The sequence below is a fragment of the Sander lucioperca genome, chromosome 2 (assembly GCF_008315115.2).
Source record: "Sander lucioperca isolate FBNREF2018 chromosome 2, SLUC_FBN_1.2, whole genome shotgun sequence".
Lineage (NCBI taxonomy): Eukaryota > Metazoa > Chordata > Actinopteri > Perciformes > Percidae > Sander > Sander lucioperca.
The window spans coordinates 30,428,226-30,453,352 of NC_050174.1; the positions used below are offsets into that span (position 1 = coordinate 30,428,226).

At 38.5% G+C, this 25,127-nt stretch overlaps 1 protein-coding gene across 6 annotated transcripts in view; it reads right to left on the reverse strand.

The window, feature by feature from the left end:
* kank1a (KN motif and ankyrin repeat domains 1a) overlaps window positions 1–25,127 on the reverse strand; it is a 58,581-nt gene that overhangs the window by 23,807 nt on the left and 9,647 nt on the right. For 4 of the 6 annotated variants that reach the window (XM_031305214.2, XM_035996047.1, XM_035996051.1 and 1 more), the window contains one exon: window positions 2,787–2,916. In XM_031305214.2, coding sequence (XP_031161074.2) covers window positions 2,787–2,823 — 37 coding nt within the window. In that variant the 5' untranslated portion in view covers window positions 2,824–2,916. Of the gene's footprint in view, window positions 1–2,786; window positions 2,917–5,735; window positions 5,783–7,387; window positions 7,443–9,094; window positions 9,288–25,127 lie in introns of those variants that run through there. The other 2 variants (XM_035996052.1, XM_035996059.1) reach the window with 2 other exon arrangements.

Genomic DNA, 25,127 nt, shown 5'->3' on the forward strand with positions numbered 1-25,127 from the left:
CAATCAATACCAAACCTAACTGATTAAGATATGATTATTTATCTGCATGTAAATGTGATATTTCACTTTTCCAGTTCTTTGCACTTTCATAAAGTCGATGTACCGCTATCTGTTATCTTTGCATGTTGAACAGATAATGAAACTCACTACCATTTCATGAGATTCTACCTGCACAGTAAATGTCTACATCTTTCAAACTCCACACCTCCAGTTTGTTTGCATTTCCATTAAATAAAATATACAAAAGTCCAAATCCCAAGCTCAGAAAACAGACTTGACAAAGACATTATTTACAGGCTGAGTAGTACACCTCATAAACTAAACTGTGTGTAAAATCGGTGAAGTGTCCCTTTAAAAGAACTGCATACTGCAAACAAAACAAAAACTTCACAATTGGCAATATTTCAGCTTCTGAAACCAACAACACAGAAGCAGAGAAATCAATGTTAGATTGGTTTTTCCTCAAGCTATTAGGCCGACTACCTGATCACCAACTCAATTTAAAATGGACAGTTCTCCTAACCCACTACACTGAAGCATCTCGACATTAAAAAGGTTAACTTTCGCCGTCTTCTTGAAATTCTTTCGGTGCAGCAGGTGACCACTGTGTTAACTGCCAACACCGCAGAGAAGCTATTTATACAGTTTACAGGAGGTTAGCTGTGTTAGCGTAGCATGTCTCAGCGTTTTTCACATTCTGTAAAAATTTACAATAAAAACACTGTTGAGTGCTTAGCTTTCGAAGTGAATCCACACATTTTTCTTGACAAGATCTACATACTTAAAACAAAAAGGTATCATCTCAGAGTCGTATATACATGGAGGTGGCAGACTGACGCTGAAAGCATCTGTCCTGCATGCTGTGCATTCCTGGAAGGATTTTGGAAATAAGAAGCTTGTCAGCCGTCTGCAGGTGTGTGTGTGTGTGTGTGTGTGTGTGTGTGTGTGTGTGTGTGTGTGTGTGTGTGTTCGGAGCTGACCGCGTTTATTTCACACTGAAGCGTGAAGTCTTCTCTACATGTTGCGCCGTGTGAACCAACACAACCTCAGTGTATTTCTGAATCATGAGGTGTAGAAATACCTTACAAAAGGAGCAAATAAGTTTGGATAAAATGTGATTTTAAGCTAATGTTTAACATTCCTGCAAGTATGTGAGATCTTTACGTGAAGAATATATGAACAAATGCATCCAAAAGAAAAGATACTTTTAAAAGGTTATTGAATTCACTTCTACTCCATTAAATGTGACTATGATATTCATTAAAATGAATGTGTCATACTGAAAGATACAACTAGGGTTGTTTGACTTACTGTGGACTGGTCTATCATATCATGTACTATTTTACCAAAATGTTGTATCTACATTAATACAGAGAAAATTGTAATAAAAAAACAAATATTAGGTTTTATTTGTTTATTTATGGTTTTACTTTTTGTCTAATGTGAATAATTGCAGGTAATACAGTCCAAAGCAATTAACGTTGATTTATTTTAAATGTGATATCCCATATTTGCAACATCAGATTTCATAGTATGGCATATGAATGCAAAAATCCCATATAAAATAATCAAACTGATGTACAAACATTTTAATATATTGAGTAGTAACCATGTCACTAAACTCTAGACATAAGTGATCTATCAGTGGCTCATTCATTCTGATGCTACTGCTAATAATACACTTAGCAAGATGCTACTAAGCCAAACATGTCATATACTACATATACTCATCAGAACTTTCACTGACGTAAACTCATATTTGAATGCCTAAAAAAAATTAGTGATAACTTCAGGTACAATATTAAATCATCTTTTTCTAAATTCTTGATGCAAGGGTGGATAGATTTCACTTCTGTGTGGTGTTAAGACAGAGACAGCCGTGATGCCTGAAGTAAGGCCGAAACTGGATACCTAATCTACATTTAGCCTCATTGTATCCTCATCAAGTTTATTTGAGTAAAGATGAGCACATGTTGTTCATGAGGCAGCCAGGAATCATTTTACATGTAAAGAATATACTATTAACCAACAGTGTGCTGGAGCAAACAGTACTGGTCCTACAATACAACTGTGATGATTCAGTATGACAAACAAGATGCTCGTGTAAAACCAAACGTAGCAGAGAAAGATCCTACTTTCACTTAAAGGACAAATCCGGCGTAAAATGAACCTAGTGGTTAATACCACGTGTACCGAGTCGACCGTTCTCTGGGATATGTTTTCATGCTAATCGAATGTGACCAGTTTTATCGCAAACCGCTAATTAGCTTATAACGCTAGTCGTCGGGGCACGGGTAAAGTAAAAAGAAATCGCTACTTCTATACCACTAACAAGGCTCAAAATAGCACCACACTTCCACGGTAGCATAATGAGGGTCCCTACATGTAAACCGAAGCATTGAGAACTTTGTAAGCGTACAGACAGTTTATTAAAAAGATAGTTTAGAAAGACAGTACCGTTCAGGTATACAGGCGGGCGCCATCTTGGGAAAACCGTCACGACCAGTCGAAGAACGCCGTGCTTGAGCTATGTTACTGGTTACTGGTTGCACGGCGTTCGTCGTTCGACTGATAAAACTGGTCACATTTGATTAGCATGAAAACAAAATCGCAGAGAACGGTTGACTCGGTACATGTGTGTTATTAACCCCTAGGTTCACTTTGCACCCGATTTGTCCTTTAAGGTAAAATAGACGACACTACAGCATTACCAATACACGCGCAATCAAAATCCCAAAGATTAAACTTTGCATGGTGAAAATAATGTAACAAAAGGGTTGGTTTACCTGGGCCATTGCCATTCACGTGCATGGTTTGAGCCATGGCTGCCGCTGTGTGCTCTCAGTCCCACAACAAGACCTACTGCGGTCATGCAACTGCCATGCATCAAGTCCAGATTACCATGCAACCTGCAAACTGAGACAAAACACAAAAGGGAAACATTTCACTAGCAAATTAAGTTAGTTATAGGGGGTCACATACACACAGGTTAAACAGCAGGTGTCTTTAAATCTGAGAGCTCCGCAGAAATCATCACAACATGAAATGATGTCCCATCAACTAACAACATAAAATACCAGAAAAAGTTTCAAACATTGCCAAGTTTGACCAGTGGTTACTCCAAACCTGAACTTAAATAAAAGTACCAATACCAAAATGTAAAAATACTTATTACTGTACAATTAAAAGCATTTAAAATTCTATTTTAGTAAAAGTAAAAAGTATTATAAGTCACATTTACTTTAAGTATCAGAAGTCACTAATTTTGCTGTGACTGATTACATTATTAATACTGATGCATTTATGTGTACTGTAAGTAGCATTTTGTTGTAGCTGCTCGAGGTGGAGCTAGTGTTAACTACTTTTTTTATACAGTTAGCTAGTTTAGCCCAGGGGTTCCCAACCTAGGGGCCGGGCCCCTCCAGGGTCACCAGATAAATTGGAGGGGTCATGAGATGATTAATGAGGTAGGAAAGTAGGAAAGAAGAAAAAACAAAGTTGTGATACACAAATCTGTATTTATTGTTGTATTTCTTTCATTTGTTGGATAATTTGACGTCTTTGAGCCTCAAACAGGTTTTTAAATGAAACCACGTGAGATGTTTAGAGGGGAGATGCTGCTAACAGATCATAGAAATGTGACAAGGAGCAACAACTTGACAGATTTATTTTTCCTGTCAAGAGTCTAAATTGTTGGAGCCCCTGGTTTAATCTTTAACATTGTGTTGTTAAAGCATTTTTAAGTAAAATTTTAATCTGAAAAGTATTTAGTAACCAAAGCTGTCAAACAAATGTAGCGGAGCAAAAAGTACAATCTTTTCCCATAGAAATGTAGTAGGGGGTAGTAGAGGAAGTATAAAGTTGAATAAAATGAAAATACTTCAGTACAAGTACCTCAAAACGTCACATAAGTACAGTACTGAGAGGTCTCCCTCTGACACGTATTGTATGTTCTGCTACATAAAACCCTTTTTTTGTGAAAGCTGAAGCCCACTTTAAATGACCGACAGCGCTGACCTCTGCTTTTTCACAGGTGTGTTTGCATCTGACATTTATGAACATAGGGGTCCTGTGTGCACTGGCCTGGTCATCATCAATGGATACATTATGAGCAGGAACAAAAGAGCTATTCTCTTCTTATAAAAGAAAAAAGGAGCCAACATGAGGGGAAAGAAAATGTCGACTTCATGGGCCACAGAGAGGCCTGGTTTGTTAAATGAGCATCTGGAGGAGAAAGATGCAGACAAGGTTGGCTCAGATAGACCCAGGCCTCTTTTTATACTCTCTATGACCTCAGACCCTATTTACTAGCAATATCACTGACCTCGGTTTCTCTGGCCTGTTGATCACTGGCTCCAAAAATAGGTTCCAGGCTCCCTAGTGGTCTTTAAGAGGGTCCTTAAGGGTCCTCAGGAAAATAAGACTGGCTTCAATTCCACTATTAGTGATATTTTATTTACTAAATGTCATAGTAAATGTCAAATATAATGGAACATGTTAGAGAAGTAACTCTAAAATGTGCGCACTAATAATTTGGTGCTTTTTTATTTAGTAAATATTTAGTCTTTTTTCGGTTTACTGGAAGTTTAACAAAACATTGACAAGCTAATTTTATGAAACCTCAAGACTTCAGTGACCTTTTACATGAAAGTTGAATTCCTGTGTTAAGTAATGCAAACCTATCTCAGAGGTACAACTTAATAGCAGTCTTCTGATCCATTTGATCAGACCTTAGGCCACATAATGAGTCTGAGGGAACATCTGCAAGGTCACTCTGTCAGTAGTCACTTTGCAGGCGAGCTTTCACTCCTCTGCAGCACATATAAATCCTTGTTTACATCCAAATAAAGCAGCGCTGCAACAGCATTAGGCCCATGTGTCTAACTCCAAACTGTCCGTCATCCTGGGGACTGATTATAGATCTGATACAGAGCCGAAAGACCAAAGACCCAAATAGACCAAAATCTATTTAGTCTCTCCTCCGCTGAGCTACTCTCCCTCCCATTTAAAATGAGCAACAACATGTGAAGTAACGGGTTTGCCTCTAGCAGCCTCTAAACTGCATTTTACACTGTGCCATTGGGTCATTCGGAGAAAAATCTGTCACTTTAGGGTACAAAAAAGGAAGAGGACGAGGTTCCTTTTGAGCAGAAGCACCAAAAGCCTTTGAAAGTTTGTTTACAATGACAGGTGGAAGGAGTGAATGTAGATGGACCAAAATAAAAGAGAAAGAAAGCCTCTGACTAGATAAGAATTTAGAAACAATAATGGTCATTAAAAATATTGCTTTTCTTTAGAAAAACACTGGAATTAATACCACAAACTAATACTAGGAAGCAAAGAGTCAAGGTGCTTTTATTATGTAACGGACGCTGTCAGCATGAACAGACGGTCTAAACATAAATGACATCTATCCCAATAATACGTGTGCAGAGAGAGAGACAAAGACGGGACCAACATGACACTAACTAGAATTATGATTCTCCATAATGAAGACGAAAACAAGCGCAAAAGTACTACAAACGCGTATAAAAGAAACAAAGTGCATGTTCACCCTTAATACCAGTTTAACAAAGCAAATAAAAAAATATTTCATGCTGGCTGAGTGTTGATGTGCATGTGTAGCTTTAAGACTTTTACAGACATTAACTCAAAGAATAATTGAGCCAAAATACAAGCTCTTCTTGTCAACTTCATGCAAAAACGATCAATCAATCCAAAAACATTAGACTGACCAAACATCTCCCAAGCGTCTGTTTCCATGGGCTGCAAGAAAGCCAACCTGGAGGAAGGAGCAGGAAATCCTCAGATACAGTACACATATGAAGCAAATGAAATAGAAAAAGTGTATCCTCACCAGCATCACTTATTCAGCAAGTCTGCAAGAAGCTGACAAAAGGAAAGACGAGATGCTCTCAAAAGCCAAAATGTATGGATCTGGATTCAAAGTACCGGTACCAAAGAATAAGGTTACATCAAGCACGCACTATAGCAGAAAATATTAGAGTAAAGCGGCTTCATCAAACTGATTGGTTGGTTAAAATTAAAGGTTGTATTTGGCAAAGAATATTTAGAAAATCTTGGTTGTCATATTGTATGTTTTGTATTAATGGCCACTGCTACTGGGAGTAAATATTATATTTTGTAAAAGCGGTTTAAAAATAAAAAGATGGTGGTATTGTTTTGTAGAGTGATCTATAAAACCACATGAGTGATCAATGGACTGTATATAATGAAGTTCACTCGCTGTGTGTGCAAACAATAAAGCTTAAATAGATACTTTAGGACTTTTGACCAATTTCCAACCAGCTTTGTATCATAACAAAGTTGGTACTGTAGTATGTGTAATTAAACTATGGGAAACTTTCCTCCACCTTGCAAGCGAGAAACGACCCTCTTTCCAGCAGGGAAATACTTCTTTAACAATAAACCTTCCTGTCCTACAAAGATTTTAAAGGACTAGTCTGCACTTTTCCTCTTTATGTTCTGCTACAAGACATGCAGTTAATGATCAACACATCGAGGAATTCACATTTCTACTCATAATTCACAACTCCACGTGCTGGTAGTTCACCATTTCTCTGAATACCCTCAGAAACACATAAGCTTTCAGCTTGTTGCATAATAACTTAGTAAAACTGGGTGGAAACTTCTTTTTAAGACTTCAATGTCACATGCAGGAGGTTAAAACGGGCCGTGAGGCTTATCACATATTTATGGACCTTTTTATCCAGCAGATGTTTGAAGAATTGATTCCAACTAAAACATGTTTTTCAGAATTTGGGATCACGTCAGGTTAACATTAAAAAAAAAAAAAAGATACTTTTTTAGGCTGGATCAGAAGGCAAAGCGATTCTTCTATTTACAATAGGAATAGAAGGCTAGTCTAGGGTTAGCGCTATTGGAATTGGATCAGGGAATATCAGCTAAACATTCTATGGACTGACATATCCCTGTTCAAACCTATTCAATCTCTGAGTAGACTGCTGAGGCCCTGAAAAAAACTGGTTCCCAGAATATTTATAGTCCAATTGCACCGTTGTGGTTCAAAAATGATCAAGGATCACCAACGCTTTTCTGGACTAAAAAAACAAATTCTAAATCTTAAGTTTCAACAGTATTCTTCCGTCATGCAACACTGTGGGGACTTTGACTAAATGGAAGTTTGAATCATTTATTTACTCTTCTTTTGGGGCCTAAACTATTTCAAATGTTTATACATCGATACCGTTTTTATTTCTGTTAAAAAAGCCATTATTGAAGGAAAGAAGGAAAAACGTCAATATAACACGTGATTCCAAACAGGTTTGTGGTCATGTATTTCTTTTGTTGTTACGCATTAACCCCAAACGCTGAGATCTGCTATTCTAACAATCATGCATCTTACCTGTAACTCTCATTCTAACTTCCTCCCACAGCTCGCAGGTAGCAAACACTGACTGAGTCCAGAAGACCCCCCCCCCCGACAACGAGCTTCTACCCAGCAGCCCTCTGAGCGAGGGGGATAAGTTTCACAGCTAAGATTAGACAACTTCCTCAGATGACAGCCAAACGATCTGTGTCCTATAAGAGGAAAGAGGACTTTAGGCTGTTTTTATGTAGAACCGACCCCCACGCTGGGCCTCCAGGTAAAGTGCATGGCCAGCTAACATGGTCAACAACCTGTGGCCACTCTTCAGCTTGCGCCAACCTTCAACTCGTGGCAGAAAAAATACACCTAATGAGGCAGACAATAAGCGCGTAAACATAAACCCTTTTCATGAGCAGTTACACATTAACCAACAAGCAGCGTTTCTCTTCAGCCCTCAGTGGCTGAAGGTGAAGACAGAGTAAACAGGAAGCCATAAATCACCAAATCTTAACCAAGCTGAGCCGCGGACACCTTATCTGGAACCAACAGAGATGATCTTTCATAATAAAAAGATGTGTTAATCAATTCATGATTAAATAAGGAATCTATAAAATGAAAGCGTCCATTAGTAATGTCTTAAAACTGCTCATGTTGTCCAACCCACAGTCCCAAACATGAAGCTATTCCATTTAATTTACAATAATATAAAACATAGAAAAGCAGCAAATTCACACATTTCAAAACCTGGAACATTTTATTTTAGATTTTTTTTTGACTGATGGACAAAAACGATTCTTAGACATAATATTTAGGCTCTCGGAACTTGTGATGGCAGTTTTTTGCTTCACGTTTTAGACTAAATTGACTCATTGATCCAAAATGATTAAAAAAAAATTCAAATTAACAAATAAGAAAATATAATCATAAGTTGCAACCTTACAATGATTCACATTGTTTTCTTTGTTCTTTATGAAGACATTATAAGTAGGCTTCAGGAAATTGTGATCAGCATTTCATCAGCATTTTTTATTTTACATTTTATAGACCAAATGATTAAACAATCAGATTAATTAATCACTGAAATGATCATGTGTTACAGCTCTATACTGAAGGAAAGTGTTTGTCTGATCATATATTTAAGAGGCAAATTAAGTAACTTAGCAAATCAAAAAAACTGAATTTTATAATTAGTGAACACAAATTGTTAATCATGAGTACACAATACTAAATTGAGGGACTAACAAAAAGGGAAAGCTCATTTTTATCATCAAAAAGATGCATTAGGTGGAGTGAAACAAGTGTCTGTAAATGCACCAAATGTAATTTTCCTCCAACCAAAAGGTAATGTTATGTACGTCCTTGTACAGCAGTTAAGTGACCACGGTGACACGCACAAGAAAACCCATGTTTAATTTTGACCCATCTTGTGTTCTGTATGACAGAGTTTGTACAGTTTACTAACCGAAGCTAAAAACATTCAAAAAGTTGAATAACTAAATCAGTCAACCTAAACTGGCTAACAAACTGTTGCCAGAAGTCAAAGCCTTATAGTTGTCCGAGTCAAGTGTGGCATCATGTCAATCAATTGCTTTGCTTATTTGCTAAAGTATCCTAGAAGTAGTGACAAAGGCATCATTCAGCTTAGAAAGTTGTTGGTTTCAATGCATTCAGAGGAGAAACCAAACTATCAATCGGTCCTTAAGACCTTTTAGAGTAAATGTTTACAAATTGATCTTTACTTACCATAATCCACTTTTAACTGAACAGAACAAACTGATGTATAAAGTAGCCTGATCTGATCAAAGTTGGACTCACAAGTGTGAAAAAAAAAAAAAAAGAAAAACCGGTACAACACGACGCTAGCCGACACAAACAAGAACAACTCGCTTTGTTCCTCCTCAGCTGTTACATAAATATGACAGGAGCTGCAGGTGCACGTCAACTGATTTACAGTGACTCGGGTCAGGTTCCTCTTCCACAGGGAGGTGTGTATGTGTCTGTGTTCAAAAGGCAGCCGACTATATGATTAACTGTGATACGACTCAACATGAAAGACTAAACAAAAACAGATGCAAACTAACAAGCAATCAAACAGTCGTACATCATCGTTTTTGTTTTCACGGCAATACATTTTGCAAATCACAGAGTCCAGTGAATTATAGGAGAGACAAAAGTCTCAAATTAATTAGGCCCATTTGTTCCCTTGAAGTTATACTTTGTACACAAATTAATCCCATACATTACTGAATCAACTAGATCATACGCCAGTTTCAAGGTTATGAAATGGATTGATTAGTCAACAGTTGGAAAAATGCCATTAAAGTAATTTTTCAAAGAAAAATGCCAAACATTACCTAATTCCAGCTTCAACATGGTTAAGATTTACTAACTTAGGTGTTTTAGGAGATAATAAATTGTATATATTTTGGTTAGTTAGTTTGGCAAAAAAGGCAACATGAAGACTTTATATTTACGCTTTATTAAATTGCGATGAGTGAATCAGGACTTGACATTTTATAGACCAAACAATTAAAAAAATAAAGAAAACAATAATCAGATGAATTGATCATTAAAATGATCATTAGTTGCAGCTCTGTACTGAAGGAAAGTGTGTGTGATATGAGAGATGAGGGGGGAAATTAAATAATTTAGCAAAAAAAAAAAAAAAACTTGCTAAGTTTAAAGCAACACTAAAGAACTTTTCCGGTTTCGGTCCCCCTACAGGTTGGAAGCAGAATTGTCCATTACATTACATTGTCCAGTTCATTCGCAAGCAAGTTGCGTTTTAAGCTCTTTTTTTATGTTAAGTTCGTGGCTCTCTGCTGGGCGATGCTCACAGCGGAGTGATATGGGACACATTACTATATTGATGAGGACTGGACGGTAAATCGGCCGTCCTACACAGAGTGTGCCAGGCAGACACACAGCTGACAACCTCGCAGGTGGACCTAAATTAGCAACCCTAGTTAAATCAAGTGATTTTAGTGTACGATGAGGTCTGTCACAACATTTTAAAGTGCACCGAGTCATCACGTTGTTGTCATAAAAAAGTGAAAATGGAGTGGAAAAGAAACAACTTTTCATCAAAGAGTTTCTGAAATAATGTAGCATTATGAAAATAATAATGAGGAAAAAAAGCAATATTACCATTAAAAGTCATCTCAAACAAACAGCTTTAAACCACATGATAGCAAATAAGTATAAAGTTTGAAGCTGCACTGAAATCAAGGTGAGATCAAGGGCCCTATTTTAACAATCTAAGCGCACGGCGTGAAGCGCCTGTCGCAGGTGCGTTTAGGGCGTGTACGAATCCACTTTTGCTAGTTTAACGGCAGAAATAAAGGATCCGTGTGCCAGGCGCATGGTTGAAAAGGGTTGTACTTAGTGTCTTAATTAATCCTAGGTATGTTTTGGGCGTAACATGCAATAAACCAATCAGAGTGTCATTTCCCATTCCCTTTAAAAGCCAGGTGCGTTTGTACGTATGATGGCAGATGATGATGCTAAGCAGGAAGGAGAGATTTTCAGGAGAAGAAACTGATCTGCTCATGCGTGAAGTGAAAGTGCGCGAGCAGATCATATATGGCACGAGCACTATGTCACCAAAATTCCACGAGGTGAAGCAGGTGTTAAAATTACAGTATAATGCTGCGTTACTGACTTTAGACCAGGTTTTTGTTGGTCAATGGCGCGATCATTTCCCGCTGACTCAAGATAGCAATATGCCAAGAATGCACCTGAACACACCTCCCTGTAAGACCAGCATGCGCAGGTGAATTTGCCATTTAAATGACGTGGGCACTGGACGGGAAATTGACAACGTGTGAGCTGCTGGACACTCGAATTTCCCCACGGGGATGAATAAAGTATCTTCTAACTGCGTCTGTCTTAAACTAGCAAAGACACTTGCGTCGGGCTTTGCGCTGCGCCGGGTGCAAGATAGGGCCCCAAGAATTTAAGGTTGTCACTTGGTTTGGAAATGCTGCAAACAAAAAAAAACTAAAGTGGGACTGTACAAGTTGCAAGTGGTTTCTTACAAAATCATTAGGATAGAAATGTAAAACAATCAGCATTGTTATTGTCAAATAGGCCAAAATGCCACACAGTGTGTCTAGACCCATTTGTTTGCCATATAAAGTGACCACCTAAAAGTCTTGCCAGGATGTGGTGCGACAGTTCACATTTTCCACCATGAAAAAGCTTGGGTTAAGTAACTTCAGTGTCAACAGTAAACAGCCTGAAACGTTAAGAGAGGGCTGTAAAGGTTGCAAACCCACTGCGCTGAATATTCAATAGGCTTGTTTTTCCCCTAATAAAAAGCTGAGGCTACAGAATTAATGGAGGGAAAACGCCTCCAGAGAAACTGGGATGTTTTTATTCAGAGCTTTAGAAAGGGGCTCAGTAGCATGAAAACACGAGCTGTGTGTGCAGCAGTGCATGTAGAGCATTTTATACTCCTGTGGATAATCAACATGATTGTGCACAGGTGTCTCTTTCAGGAACAACTCCGAAAGAACAGAAGACAACGAAAGTATAGATAAAATACAGCATGTTTCTGTAGAAGACAAGCAAAGTAACTAGATAAAGTACAACACGTTTCTGTGCTGGTAGGAACAGTCAAGTGCTAATGTGTACATGTGTGTCGGCATAATTGCACAACAAGCAGTGGCTATGGTAGTCCGCATCTGGCGCTCATTAGGAAATGCCTTTGAAGCTTTGCAGAAGAAGCTGCTGTGCCGACTACGGCCAGATGCCTCAGCACTGACTTTCACTGCCGTTTGGCAGCATTGTAGCCGCGGTGTTGACCCCCAGCTTGTGCTGTCCGACAGTTGGTTTCCCTTTGATGTCCTGCGTGAGCCTGCTGAGTTCAGCCGGCCTCAAAGCCTTTCAATTATCCCAGCAAGGAGGGAGGAACATACAGGAAGGAAAAAGTCCTTTCAGGAGTGTGGCAGAAGAGGAAAAGAAAACACTTCCAGCTACATCCAAGTGGCTAAAAAAGTAAAGACTTCCCATCTTGAGGAAGGATGAGGAAGCTTCTTCTGAAGCAAAATAGAGCTTAATATAAAACCTTCTACTCTGTGTGAATTCAACACAGTTGAAGGCAATTCATGAAAAAGAGGATCATTTGACAACAAGACTGTCTACAGCCATGCTAGCAGCTCTGTGATTCTGTACCAACATGCTGTTGTTTAGCAGGTAGCCTATGAGTTTTGACAATTTAGCATGCTAACATTTTCCGATTAGTGATTAGCACAATACAGTTCAGGCTTATGGGAAGGTAGGCCTACTTAGTTTTGCACGTATGTGTTTTTTTTACCAAAGTATTGGACAAATTCAGATTTTGCCCTGATGATGGCGCTAGATCAGGGGTCACCAACACAGTGCCCGCGGGCACCAGGTAGCCCCCAAGGACCACATGAGTAGCCCTCAGGCCTGTTCTAAAAATTAAAATTGAATATTGATATTATCTGTTTCCCACCTTGTTAAGTCATTGTTGATAATTATTGATAATGAGAAATCATTAACGTGATCAGTATCTTCACATAGATGACTATCATTAATAATCATATATAACTAAAGGCAAACTGAGCAAATTTGTTATTTCAGAAGAGTGTATCAAACTGGTAGCCCTTCGTATGACTCCGTACCCATGAAGTAGCTCTCAGTTTCAAAAAGGTTGGTGACCCCTGCGCTAGATGAAAAGTCAAACTACCATCAAATATATTACAATTCAACCTGAGAGGAACATGAATGTCCGCACAAAATGCCATGGCATTCCGTCCAACAGTTGTCAAAACATTTCACTCCAAACTACAAATGTCAACATCAGCAAGAAAAGTCAGGGCATCACCAAAGTCAGTAAGATTCATCCTCTGGTAACCATTATTGTCAACCCATCAAATACAGTATTGGTTATATTTGTTTATATACATTTAAGTTGTTTTCCCCCAAACCTCCTTCTAAATATGCCACTGTCATTATCGGAAGTAAATCTACTCTTATTCTACTCTTAATAACTGCATTAAAACAGTACTGTGCATAAACGACGGATTGCACTAAGCCCACAAGAGAAGACCTGTATTTGCAGTAACCAAAAGAGATGCACAGCAAAAGTTCACATCTTGCACTCAAAATGTTGAAAACAAGCACTGTACCTTTACCAACAGGTTCAGCGAGACGGTCTCTGTCCAAAAACTAAAATAAACTACTAACTAATAAATCTACAGCAGTCACAAAAGTTAAATCTCGACCCAAATGTGTTTAATCATGAGCACCAATAATACAGTAGTCCATAAAGTGAGACAATGAGTCAACCTTCAGTCAGCCCTGTTGCTGTACACAAGCTATTTATGGTGCCATCACTTTCAACTCCCTGCTATCCTTCCTCTGGTGCAGCCGAAGCCGCTGTGCACGATGATAAACATAGCATTTGAGAATGACAAGTTCAATTATGGAAATCAAAGAAAAGTATACTATACACCCCCCGTTATTATGTTCATTCCTCTGGCTGACCATTTCTTACCTCATATCTCTTTCAGGAAACTTGAACAGTTCGTACCCAGACCAAAAAAGGATGCTTGAAAATGGATTTCAAGATAGAAACAAACTTCAAAACCAGAGCATCAGAGTGTAAAATTACTTTTAGAACGAGGATTTAAAATTACAGAGCAACAGTTCGGACCATGTGTGAGAGACATGCAGAGATATCCAAATCCAGCTGAGTCTACAACCTACGGCATAGTGTACTCATAATGTAAAATAATTCAGTGACAGCTCAGATGCTTTGCAAATGTGGGATTTAACATAGCATAAAAGACGCCAACACTGGCGCCTTTAAAGTACTGTGGCTACCAAAAACACTCTCAAATCACAACACATTTACATACAGGTGAGTTGTATTCAACGAGGAGATTGCAGTTGAAACTTTGCCACTCATCCGAGCTGTACAGAGCCTCCTACTCTCAACTCAAAACAGTCACAAAATTTAAAATATAAATGATGATTAAAAAACAAAAAAAAACCTAGCCTGACAAGCCAGACCCACATCAAGATGTTGGGTCTGGGAACTCACCATTGACGGAGCTCAATCCGAGGGGCGGGATAAACTGTTGTCTTTCAAATTCCCTCTGCACTCATAGCCAACCAGAGCAACGCTAGTTGATAGATTAAACTTTTGCCGTATCCAGTCGGCAAAACCATCCCTACGCCATCCTTATGTTAAGCCCGCCCAACGACTCTATACACGATGTGATTGGCCTGACCAGAATTTGTTTTTTCCAGCTCGCAAGCCAACGGAGAGTTGCTAGACTGACCCTGGCTGCAAATTACATTTGCTGCCGCTAGGGTGCGTCTAGATTTCTAGGCTAAAAAAACAAACAAAAAAAACACTCAGTGTTAGATTCCACAGTATCTTTGTACAACTTATTTTGAAGATGTGGTTTGTGATTATCCTGATGTATGATTTAGTCTCCTAGATGACAGCTTGGCATTAAATCTGGCACTGTGCTCCACCTCCACAAGATTTATTTCTCTGAGATTTACTAATTCTGCCTGCAGCTAAAAGAGCCAATCAGCTGCTTCTAAGTAACTTTGACATACTACAACTTAAGGTGTTTTTGCCAAACTGTCTCATCTTTTATTGGTTAGCCTTCAGGTTGTTTGATGTAATAACACTTAATTTGTTTGCAAAGAACAAAACAGGTGCCATTTATCTGCATCAGTAATAATTTCTGGAGGATGATAAGGATAATTTTCAGCCAAAACAACCTTAAATTGTATAATTTACTGTAGTATTTAATTTACGGATTGCATACTGCTCTTTTATTGAGGTGATGATCAATCCTTCGCGATCCAAGGAGTGTTTTCAACTTTCTCACTCACTGTTCCTCAAATACCCGACTATAAATAGGAAAGGATAACTTTTCCCTTTACTCCAGATACTGTGAGGTATATCATTAATCAGCCTATTCAGCTCACTGCAGCATGAAGTTGCCCTGAGCAGTGATTCAGGACTTCATCCTCTCGGTTCAGGACACACAATCTTTTCCTCTAAAACACAGTTCTCTTCTTTTCCCAACACTGCCCCCTAGAGTAAAAACAGATGGCTCAGATCCAGAAACTGTATGTGGCTTTGTAATAAAAAAAAAAAAAAAAACTTTAAACTGCAATGGCAACAGTAGAAAAGTAGGAATATAATATGTTAGTAAATGCATGTTTCCCACACATTCAAACATTACTCTCTGAAAGTTGATTCAAATAAGATAATGCATTTAAAATGCTCCAATCTATTTTAAAAGTCTGGGTCCAGATTGGGACTGCAGCTGTAGATTATTTTCTATGCAGAGTAACCTCCTGAATAGTTTCTTATTTCATTGATTAATCTGTTTGGTCAATACAAAGCCAAAACATTTTTACCAAAGCCCATAATTACATCTTCAAATTGCTTCTGTTGTCCAACCAACAGGTCCTAAACCCAGAGATAATCCATTTACAATGATGTAAAAAAAAAAAAAAAAAGGCTACAAATTCTCACATTTGAGAAACTGGTTTGGGTTGCCCTCCACGTAAAACCACGTGGACCACTTTCAGTGGTGGAAGAAGCCTTCAGATCCTTTACTTGAGTAAAAGTACTAAAACCAAACTGTAAAAATACTGTTACAAGTAAAAGTCCTGCATTGAAAATGTTACTTAAGTAAAAGTATGTAAGTATCATCAGGAAAATGTACTTAAAGTATTACAAGTAAAAGTACTCGATGCAGAAAAATCCTCACATTTTAGAAACTAAACGATCAAAACAGTCCTGCCAATCAACTAAGTGTTTAATCGGCTAATCATTTCAGCTGTGCTTGTAGGCCTGTATAATGTTGGGTAGTTTAATTAATAATAAAACATTGTATTTTATAAACTACATGCGTTTTGTGCGCAAAAATCTTAATTTGTAAAGTAACTATAGAGGTCAGATTAATGTAGTGGAGTAAAAAGTACAATATTTCTCTCTGAAATGTAGTGGAGTAAGAGAAAGTGGCTTGAAAAGAAAAGACTCAAGTAAAGTACAAGTACCTCAAATGTGTACTTAAGTACAGTACTTGAGTACATGTACTTTGTTACATTCCGTCACTGACCACTTTGAAGCTTCCACTGTTTCGCGCTCTGTGCTGCTACCCCCTCTCTCTCTCTCTCTCTCTCTCTTTATTCTCTTGCTCCCTGATTCAGTTCTGTCAACCTCCATCAACACCTCCCTCTCTGCCCCCTCCCCCACACATGACCTCCTCTGTCGGCCCTGCACTTGACCAAGGACAGGCTGGAGCCTCTTATTTGTTTAGTTCTCGATTGGAGTCACTAAGGCGGAGGAGGGGAGCCATGGGCTGGTGAACGCCACCCACCACCACCCTTAACGGGGCACCATGAGACTCAAAATGTCTCTGCAGGTTTGCTATTTGTCCTCCAGCACATAAGTTTTTTTTTCCCCCACTTCATGTTGCATCTCTATTAGTCCAGAGCACATTGAAAAAGTTTTATATTTTAAAAGACTAAAGTGGACCAAACATGTCTACCTAATGTATAAGGTAAATGGGCTATGTTATACAAAAATAGACTCAGTGGCCACTTTATTAGGTACAATCTAGTCTATATCGACGACGTTTCATTTACGGGATTGTTCCGGTGCTGCTGGAGGTTTCACCGGATGTCCCTCACCTTCCGCTTTCTTTGTGTTGGCATTCTAAACTCCGGTCGATTCGGGAAACATCCTCCGAGCTAGAACCGACAATCAAATTATATTCAGATTCTTTTTTTTGGAGTGAAATTCTCATCACACACACTCGACAGCCATTTTAATTCCAGAGCTCGCCTCCCTGATTGGTTTAAAGAAATGTTAATAAACCAGAGCACGTTTTTCTCCTATCTTGGAATGCTTATCTAATATTCTTCCCCCTCATATTTGGAGGACAAAAATATGATTTAGTCCAGTATAACACCACTTTTAACAATGACCTCAATAATAAAACATGTTTAACATTTCCAACCATGTCAAGAAAAACTGAACATTATAAACTTAGTATGGTAGGTTTTATGGCAGAGCTGTTTTATCGAATTGCAAAAGACAGTGCAGGTGTACCTATCTTGTATTGTTTGGGCAGGCCTAGGCTATAATTCAATAGCCTATAATTTAATTTTGCTACACATTTCATTTCTCCATCTTCACTGACAAGGCAAAAATGGCAAAAAAAGGAAATTAAAAAGGAACACATTTTTGCTGAGCTAAAAAAAAGAAAAAAAAACTTGTTTATACTTGTTCTTGCATTTATCTTTGTCTCAAAATGAACAGTCTCCAGATTCAACTCCAGATGAAGTCTGTAGCTGTGGTACGAGACTGTCGGTCCCAAAGGCTTTCACTTCAGCTCTCTCAACAAGGCATTGTGGGAGAAATTCCCCATTTTAAGTGCTCCCATGTTTGCTTTTGTGCCAAGTGAGCCCACTCTGCTGACCTTTTGGAGAAGGACCAATGAGATCCACTGCTACGTCCTCTGCTGCCCTTCTCCTCTGACAGCACCCAGACAATGAACAACAAGCTAATTAAACCGATGACAGCATGAAGGAGGGAAAGCAGGCTCTTTCACCAAACTTTAACAACAGACACCGAACTGGAAGCTAAAGCCCTAAAAAACACTGACAAACAATTTGGTTAAAACATCTTTAAACATAAACTACTGGTTCATAGGGCAAAAGATGATTCACAATCTCAAAATTCACTTTAAAATGTATTCTGTGGTATTTGATGACAGCAGGGATTGACAGCTACGTGTCTGTTACCGGCAGCCTGCTGGTCGAACACATAACTATGTCAGGAATGTTTTTAGAGCCGGACAAACCTTGTCTGTCTTGATTAGACTTTTTGTTTGGCCCGCCATAAACACTTGAGCTGCTGGACCAATTATGGTGTTAATGAGTCACGGGCCACGCTGCGCTGGATGTCAGGGGAAGGTTGAGTTATGGCGGTGGGAGGGTTACACTAATGTATAAAGACGCTGCTCGGGCACCCCAAATGAGCCAAAGCTGCATAGATGTGATGGGAGGAGGGGAGCCATTTAAATGGGGGACACATTCTTTTGTAGCAATTTGTCACGCAAGCATGCAACAGGATATCTTGTCCATGAGTGACACAACTACCGGTAATCATTTTTGTCTCATTTTGAATGGAGAATCAGCCTAGGTTATTTATTTATTTATGTATTTTTAAATGGAGCTCTTTCAAAATCAATCAGCACTCCCTCAAGAGCCAGTTCTCTATCTCTAGGGGCTGCAGGCCCAGCTGTGCCATGGTCAGAGTCCCGGGAACAAAAAGACTGCCGAGCGTCACGACACCTGCCAGCCTCAGTGGGCTTTCAACCACAAGATGAGCATGAAACCGCCTCCAAAAGATAAAATGTTTTCCATTTTATCTAAATCATCACAGCTTGGCTTCTGAAAGCAGTTGGTCTTTTAATTGATTAAAATCTCATGACTGACTGTCTTCAATGAGACACGAACAGAAGGCAGCAACTGACTGTGTAACCGACAGGTGACTGAGGAACTTGTACGTATGTGAGAGAGTCACGCTGTGCGGATTTAAACCAAGCACAATAAAAGCGATCTTAAAATCACAATTAGAGCCGATCAATATAATTAAAAAGCCAGTTTAAAAAAGGTTAAAACATAGTGTCTATTTGTTCCTACATCAACAAGCTTCTAGCACAGTTTATTTGGCTGTGCCACTTTTTGGTGTGACTGGGCCTTTATCATTTAATGGTTATGTAATTACTTCATCTAATGTTAGTGTGCTACTGTTGCTTTTATCGTAGTGTTTTCTGTAAACCTCAGGAGAAAAATGTCAATTTAAACGTAAGAAGAAAAACATCAAATTTAAATGTGATGAGTGAAATATACTAGTCCATTCACACCACCTCCCCAGCTGGCCCGGACACTGGCTGGCTTTTTTGAGCTTCTCCGTTTTCTCTCAGCTGGCCTCATTGTTTATCAATGGTAAGGTCAGGACCATACTGCTTAATGTGGTGACATCAGTGGTTAGGACTGATTAACTAGCCTTAATGTCATTTATCATCAGGGATATCACACATGCTTATCTGGGGGACTCGCCGTTATCCCTGCTCAGTCGCTGGGACGCCTTGTGATGATAAAGCAACCGAACTGCAGGGATTAAGAGTTTATTTGGCCTTGAATGCAAAAAAGGGTTATCCACAAGAACACACCAACGGAAGTTTAAACAAACAAATTCAGTGAACGGTCAGAGGCCAAATGAGGTGACTGAAGCTCTAAGATACTACATTTAATTCTTATTCATTCACAATTTTCCCTCTCTAAAACGCTTTTCATTGAGATGAACCTCTTCCAGGGGCAGCACCCCGAAAGAGACGAACTGAAGGATAGGGATGAGCATGTGAGAAGAAAGAAGACAAGAGAGAAAGGGAGGTATAGAGTGAGGACTAATCCCATTAGAGTGGCAGCTAAATGATGTGTTCCACTGAGAGAAGGGGAGATAAAAAGTTGTGCATGGGGAAGGAAGGGGGATGACAGTAGTGATGAGGCACAAACCCAGTCCAAAAGGAAACCCTTTTTTCCTTCTCTGCCTGTTCCTCATTGACAGCGCTCAAAGCTGTCCGCACGCCACTTTATCCCTGAATGTTAAAGTCTAATTTATTCCCACGGGGGGGAAGCAATGAGGAAATGTTAGAACAAAGAGAGAGAAGAGTGGGATAGAGAGCTGGTGACACGCAAAAATTCAGCTCTCAAACCATGACCCACAAAAGATTTTTTTAAAAAACAAAACTTAATACACAAGAAATTTTCATTATCTGCCTTTGGAGCATGTATACACATGTATAGTGCTGGAACCCCTGTTAAATCGAAAATCTGTGGGCATGTACAAAGAAAATAACATTTTCAGATACAAGTGCAGATAAGGCTGGAGGATATGGCCAAAATCTTCTATCCCGATAAGATAGTCATTTCATAATTTGATAACGATACAGCAGGTTTTCTGGTAATTCAATAAATAGTCTATATGAAATAACCACATGGTAAAGCTTATTTTTGTGTACTCCTGTGTGAATTAAGTTCTTGACAAAATAAGTACGTTTTTTTTTCTTCATTTTATTAAGAACTTTAGTACAAAATAAACATAACGTTCAAGGATCCGAACATAAAGCGCCATCTGAATCACTTAAATGTTGACGTAACGCAGTGCGGCCGCTTGGTTTTTCCCGACATTGTGAAAAAAGATATGGAAAAATATATATGAGACTTTTTTTATATAATGTATTGGAGCTATAAATCATCATATCATCCAGCCCTACTTTAAATATAAACATTTTTAAACCCGTTTATATTCAAGCTAATAGCTGTACATAAGCAGTCAAAAATAATCAGCTTAAATTGGCAAAAATGTGTCTGAATCTTATGAAAGAATACAAATCTGACCAGATATCTTTGGGTTATTTATTTATTTATTTATTTATTTATTTATTTATTATATATATATATATATATAAATAAAATATAATATAATCAGCCTTGCACATGGAAGAACACTGCAGCACCTCACACTCAAACAATCTCGGGAGAGGTGTGACAGCCTGACAGACACTTGGGGCAGTTTCCATTCTCCAAGAATGACAACAAAGAAACTTCCCTTCTTCATACGGTAAACTTAAAACAGCTTTAGGAAGTTGTTAAATAGCAAATGGGTGTTGGGTGCAGAGAGTAGCCGAGCTACTACAGGTGATGAAAGACAACAGAAAGACTGTTAAAGAAAGTTTGGACAAAACAAACATTAGACATCACCTTGGGCACTGAGAAAATGTAAAAGCCACTAACATTTTATAGACTAAACGTTGTAAGTTGTAGCCCTAATTATAGAACTTTTACAACTTCAGTGCACTTTTGTGTTATACCAACAGGGACTACGTTACATCTTCATAGATTTTTGCAACAGCAACAATGAAGATTTGTACACAAAACTTGTATACAACATGAAAAGCTTTGCTCCGGTACCTTTTGTCTGAGTTAAAAAATAAAAGTGAGGATTCCCAGCCGTCGTCGAGCAGAGAAAGCTGTATTAGCTGTGGGACTAACTGATGACTTCCGTGTCATCCTTTTCATTATCTTGGTCTTAGCTCATGGTCACAAGGTCATAGGCTACGAAAACAGTAGCATGCCTTCATACGTATAATGCAACACATTGTATTGTGTTGTGTTGGAAGTAAAAGGGGTGAGGAGGAGGGGCGGGGGTGTCTTCCCAGTGGGAGTCATCCTGGTTGACAATAGCAGTAACATTCCTCTGGAAACACTGTGGCATTATGGCTGCTGGGAGGATCCCCACTTCCACCAAAACTAAGGGATTAACTACCGGGGTATTTTGGGAATTTTCACTGTCACCTTTGGGAATGATTCAGAGGGGCGGGGGGACAACATTTCTTTCAGTGCTGTCAAAATAATTCAGGGTCACTTCAATCACTCATAAAACGTTTTTTTCAAGCTTGTATCGACAGCTCTAAACAGGGACCAAATATTCCCACATTAAAACTAAATGTGTTGCATCTGTTGCTATCTAATGTTTAAATAAAAGTCATTTAAACTTTTTTTTTTTTTTTAGAAAAAGAGCTGTAGAGCTGTCGATACAAGCTTGACAAAACATTCAACATTATTAGTATTTTAGACAGTTTAAGTGCCTTCATTTTCTTTTTGGCTTGCTATAGACAGACTGTTAGTTTGGCTGCATGTGTTTCCCCAAGGTAACCGTTGAGTATTCACTTGGCAAAGCTTTAAGTAGCAGATCAAAATTATATGTGCTTTAGTGACCAAATGGAAAACAAATCACTGCAATAATGGAAGCAGTTTTATGGACCTGCATAGAAAACTACTGTTTAAACAATGCAAGATATGTGACTGATTCACCCAGGTGAATACGAAAGAGGTGTCTGGGAGTAAAGGTTTTATTGTACAAAGAGCTACTGTCATGAGGATCCAAGCAATAAGAATAGTGTAGTTTTAAGTTAATTAGATGATTTGTTGGATGTACAAGTGCACTTCATGTATACAAATGCTGCTCCACATCCATCAATCAGATCAGTAGTGGTAACTGAAAAAAGCCAAACACACAGGAGCCTCCCAACAGGTATATGTACTGTGCAGTATTATGGTTTAAATGCATAATAAGCAACTTCCCTGGTTTGAGAATGATATTGTTTAAAATGGCGCATATAAAAGCTTAAATTATCTATCTATCCATCTATCTATTCCGGTAATTTAAGCTTTTATAGTCAACTACAACTAAACTTTATTTGGCGGCAAGAGATCTGATCTGATTTTGCAGGGTGAAAATATTTTAGCTTAGAAATAGTAATACTCTAGTAATATTCTGTTTTAAGTTTAAACATAATTTCTAAAAATTGGCTTAGATCATCCAGATCAGTCCCATTATTAAGTCAACGTCACTAACCGTCTCCAATAAACAGACAGACACATGCTGCCCAGAAGGCGCTGTCCATGAACAAATATTGACTTGACTGGTGACCGGTGCTCTGCTATTATTTCAGCGACGCTGAAAAGCAGGAACAATCAGCATTTGCAGGTGGAGAGGTTTGGTGGCAGATGTCACTGAATATGCAAAACAGCTAGACGAGACAGGAAGGGAGGGTTGCTGTATCAACAATGAACAACAGATAAATGGGTACTGTCAAATGTATTTAATTTATCTGGAAACATTACACTGCCATTCCTGTTTTGTTTTTTTTGTTTTTTAAATATCCTCTAAATATGAGCTCATTGGAATAGTTATACTCATTCATTTTATGTCAATGTCCTCATCACTGCAAAATATTGAAATTATTATTTTTTTTAAATTATGCAGGGTTTTCATTTTCAGAGCAGTCAACCGGAGACAACTCCACAAACTAACCACTCCGTTGGCCTTTGTCACTGCATACCATCCACTTTGTATGGTTTAAAATATCAAACCATCTCAGCATATTTATTACAGTAAGAAAGTTTACAGAGAGCACATTTAAACAAGAAGAAAGTATCTCATGTTGGTCAACTTGTGGAAATCTCAGTTCCAGCAGGTCAAATAAATATCACATGAAAAAAGGTTAGCTAGTGGCTGGGTTGATTCAGTGGGTAGAGCAGGCGCACAAGTTTATGCCTCGACCCAGAGGTCCAGGGTTCGAATCCGACGTGTGACGATTTCCTGCGTGTCTCCCCCCTCTCTCTCCCCTTTCTCACCTAGCTGTCCTGTCAAAATTAAAAGCAGAAAAGCCCAAAAAAATAATCTTTAAATAAAAAAAAAAAAAAAGGTTAGCAAGGTAACATTCTGTTGCAGTATTAGAACTACAAATTAAACTGCTGCATTATGTTCTAACAAGTCAAAACCCAGCCCTGTATTATTAAAAGAAAGAGCACTATCTCTAATTTGAATAAACAAAACAGGCTGACTTTCAACAACCTGTTTAACCTGTCCAACAGGATTAAATGTGCTCATGACTCCTGGGATAACTACCCCTATACAGCGGTAAGACTTTCCAGTAAATAAAAGGCTACATCTCTCAATAAAAAGAAACAATGCCTACATAAGATAACTATAACACTGTATATGAACCAATAAACATAAGAATAGAAACAATAGAAAATCAAATATCACAATAGTGTTGTAGTGTAGTGTTGACTATTGGTGCTTTCACAAAACATTTACACGATGAGATTTTTGATAAATAATCATCAGTAATGTGGACTTAACGACTAAGTGGGTAAAGGAAAATAATAGAACAGTTACAACAGTCTGGTGTGTTCAGAAAATGGCATAACTTTACTGTAATGCAGCCTTTAAAACCAGGAGAGACAACACTTATGCCACATTACGATATCCAAAATCTAAGACGATATCTAGTCTCATATCACGTTATCGATATATCGATATATTGCCCAGCTCTATTTAAATCAGACTAACGTGATGTGAACTGCAAACCCTTCAAGGGTCAACCACTGCAACAATGACCAACAACATACAAACACACAATGTATACATACAAGCCAAGTGTTTCTTGAAGTTATAAACATATAATGCAAAAGGAATAAATACTGAATGGGTAATGAAATATATCTTTATGAATTTCTCTGATTCCAGCTACTTAAATGTGAATATTTTCTAGTTTCTTTACTCCTCTGTGACACTTCTCTGGTTGTGGACAAAACAAGACATTGGAGCACGTTGTCTGGGGCTTTGGAAAACACTGATCAACATTGAAAGGCTTGTATCATGTGGACGCGCCGACAGTTTTGTTGTCATTACTTAGAATTCCTCATGGGGGGCGGCAGAAACTACGCACTATAGATTTAAACATTAATCAACAACAAAAATAAATCGGTAGTTGCAGCACTACACATTACAAAGTTTACTAATAAAATAGTGTCCTATATAAAGTAAAACTTGCAGGAGGCAGGATATGATGCAGACCGCGATCACGTAGCCGGTTTGTAATGTGGTCATAAACAACCGAGTCTCTTGCCGTTCCTTGAATTTGTCCGACAATTTCGGCATCAGTCCTTACCGACAGAAGTTCAAGAATCTTGTCTTCTCTCTCATTCGTTGGCGTCTTTGTGGAATCTTCTTCTTCGCTCTTGTTGATTGTTGGAGCCAGCCACATGATGTGTCATCAACATGCCCACTCGCTCGCTGTGAATTCTCTGGACGACTGGCTGGGCTCAATCGCACATTACACAGACA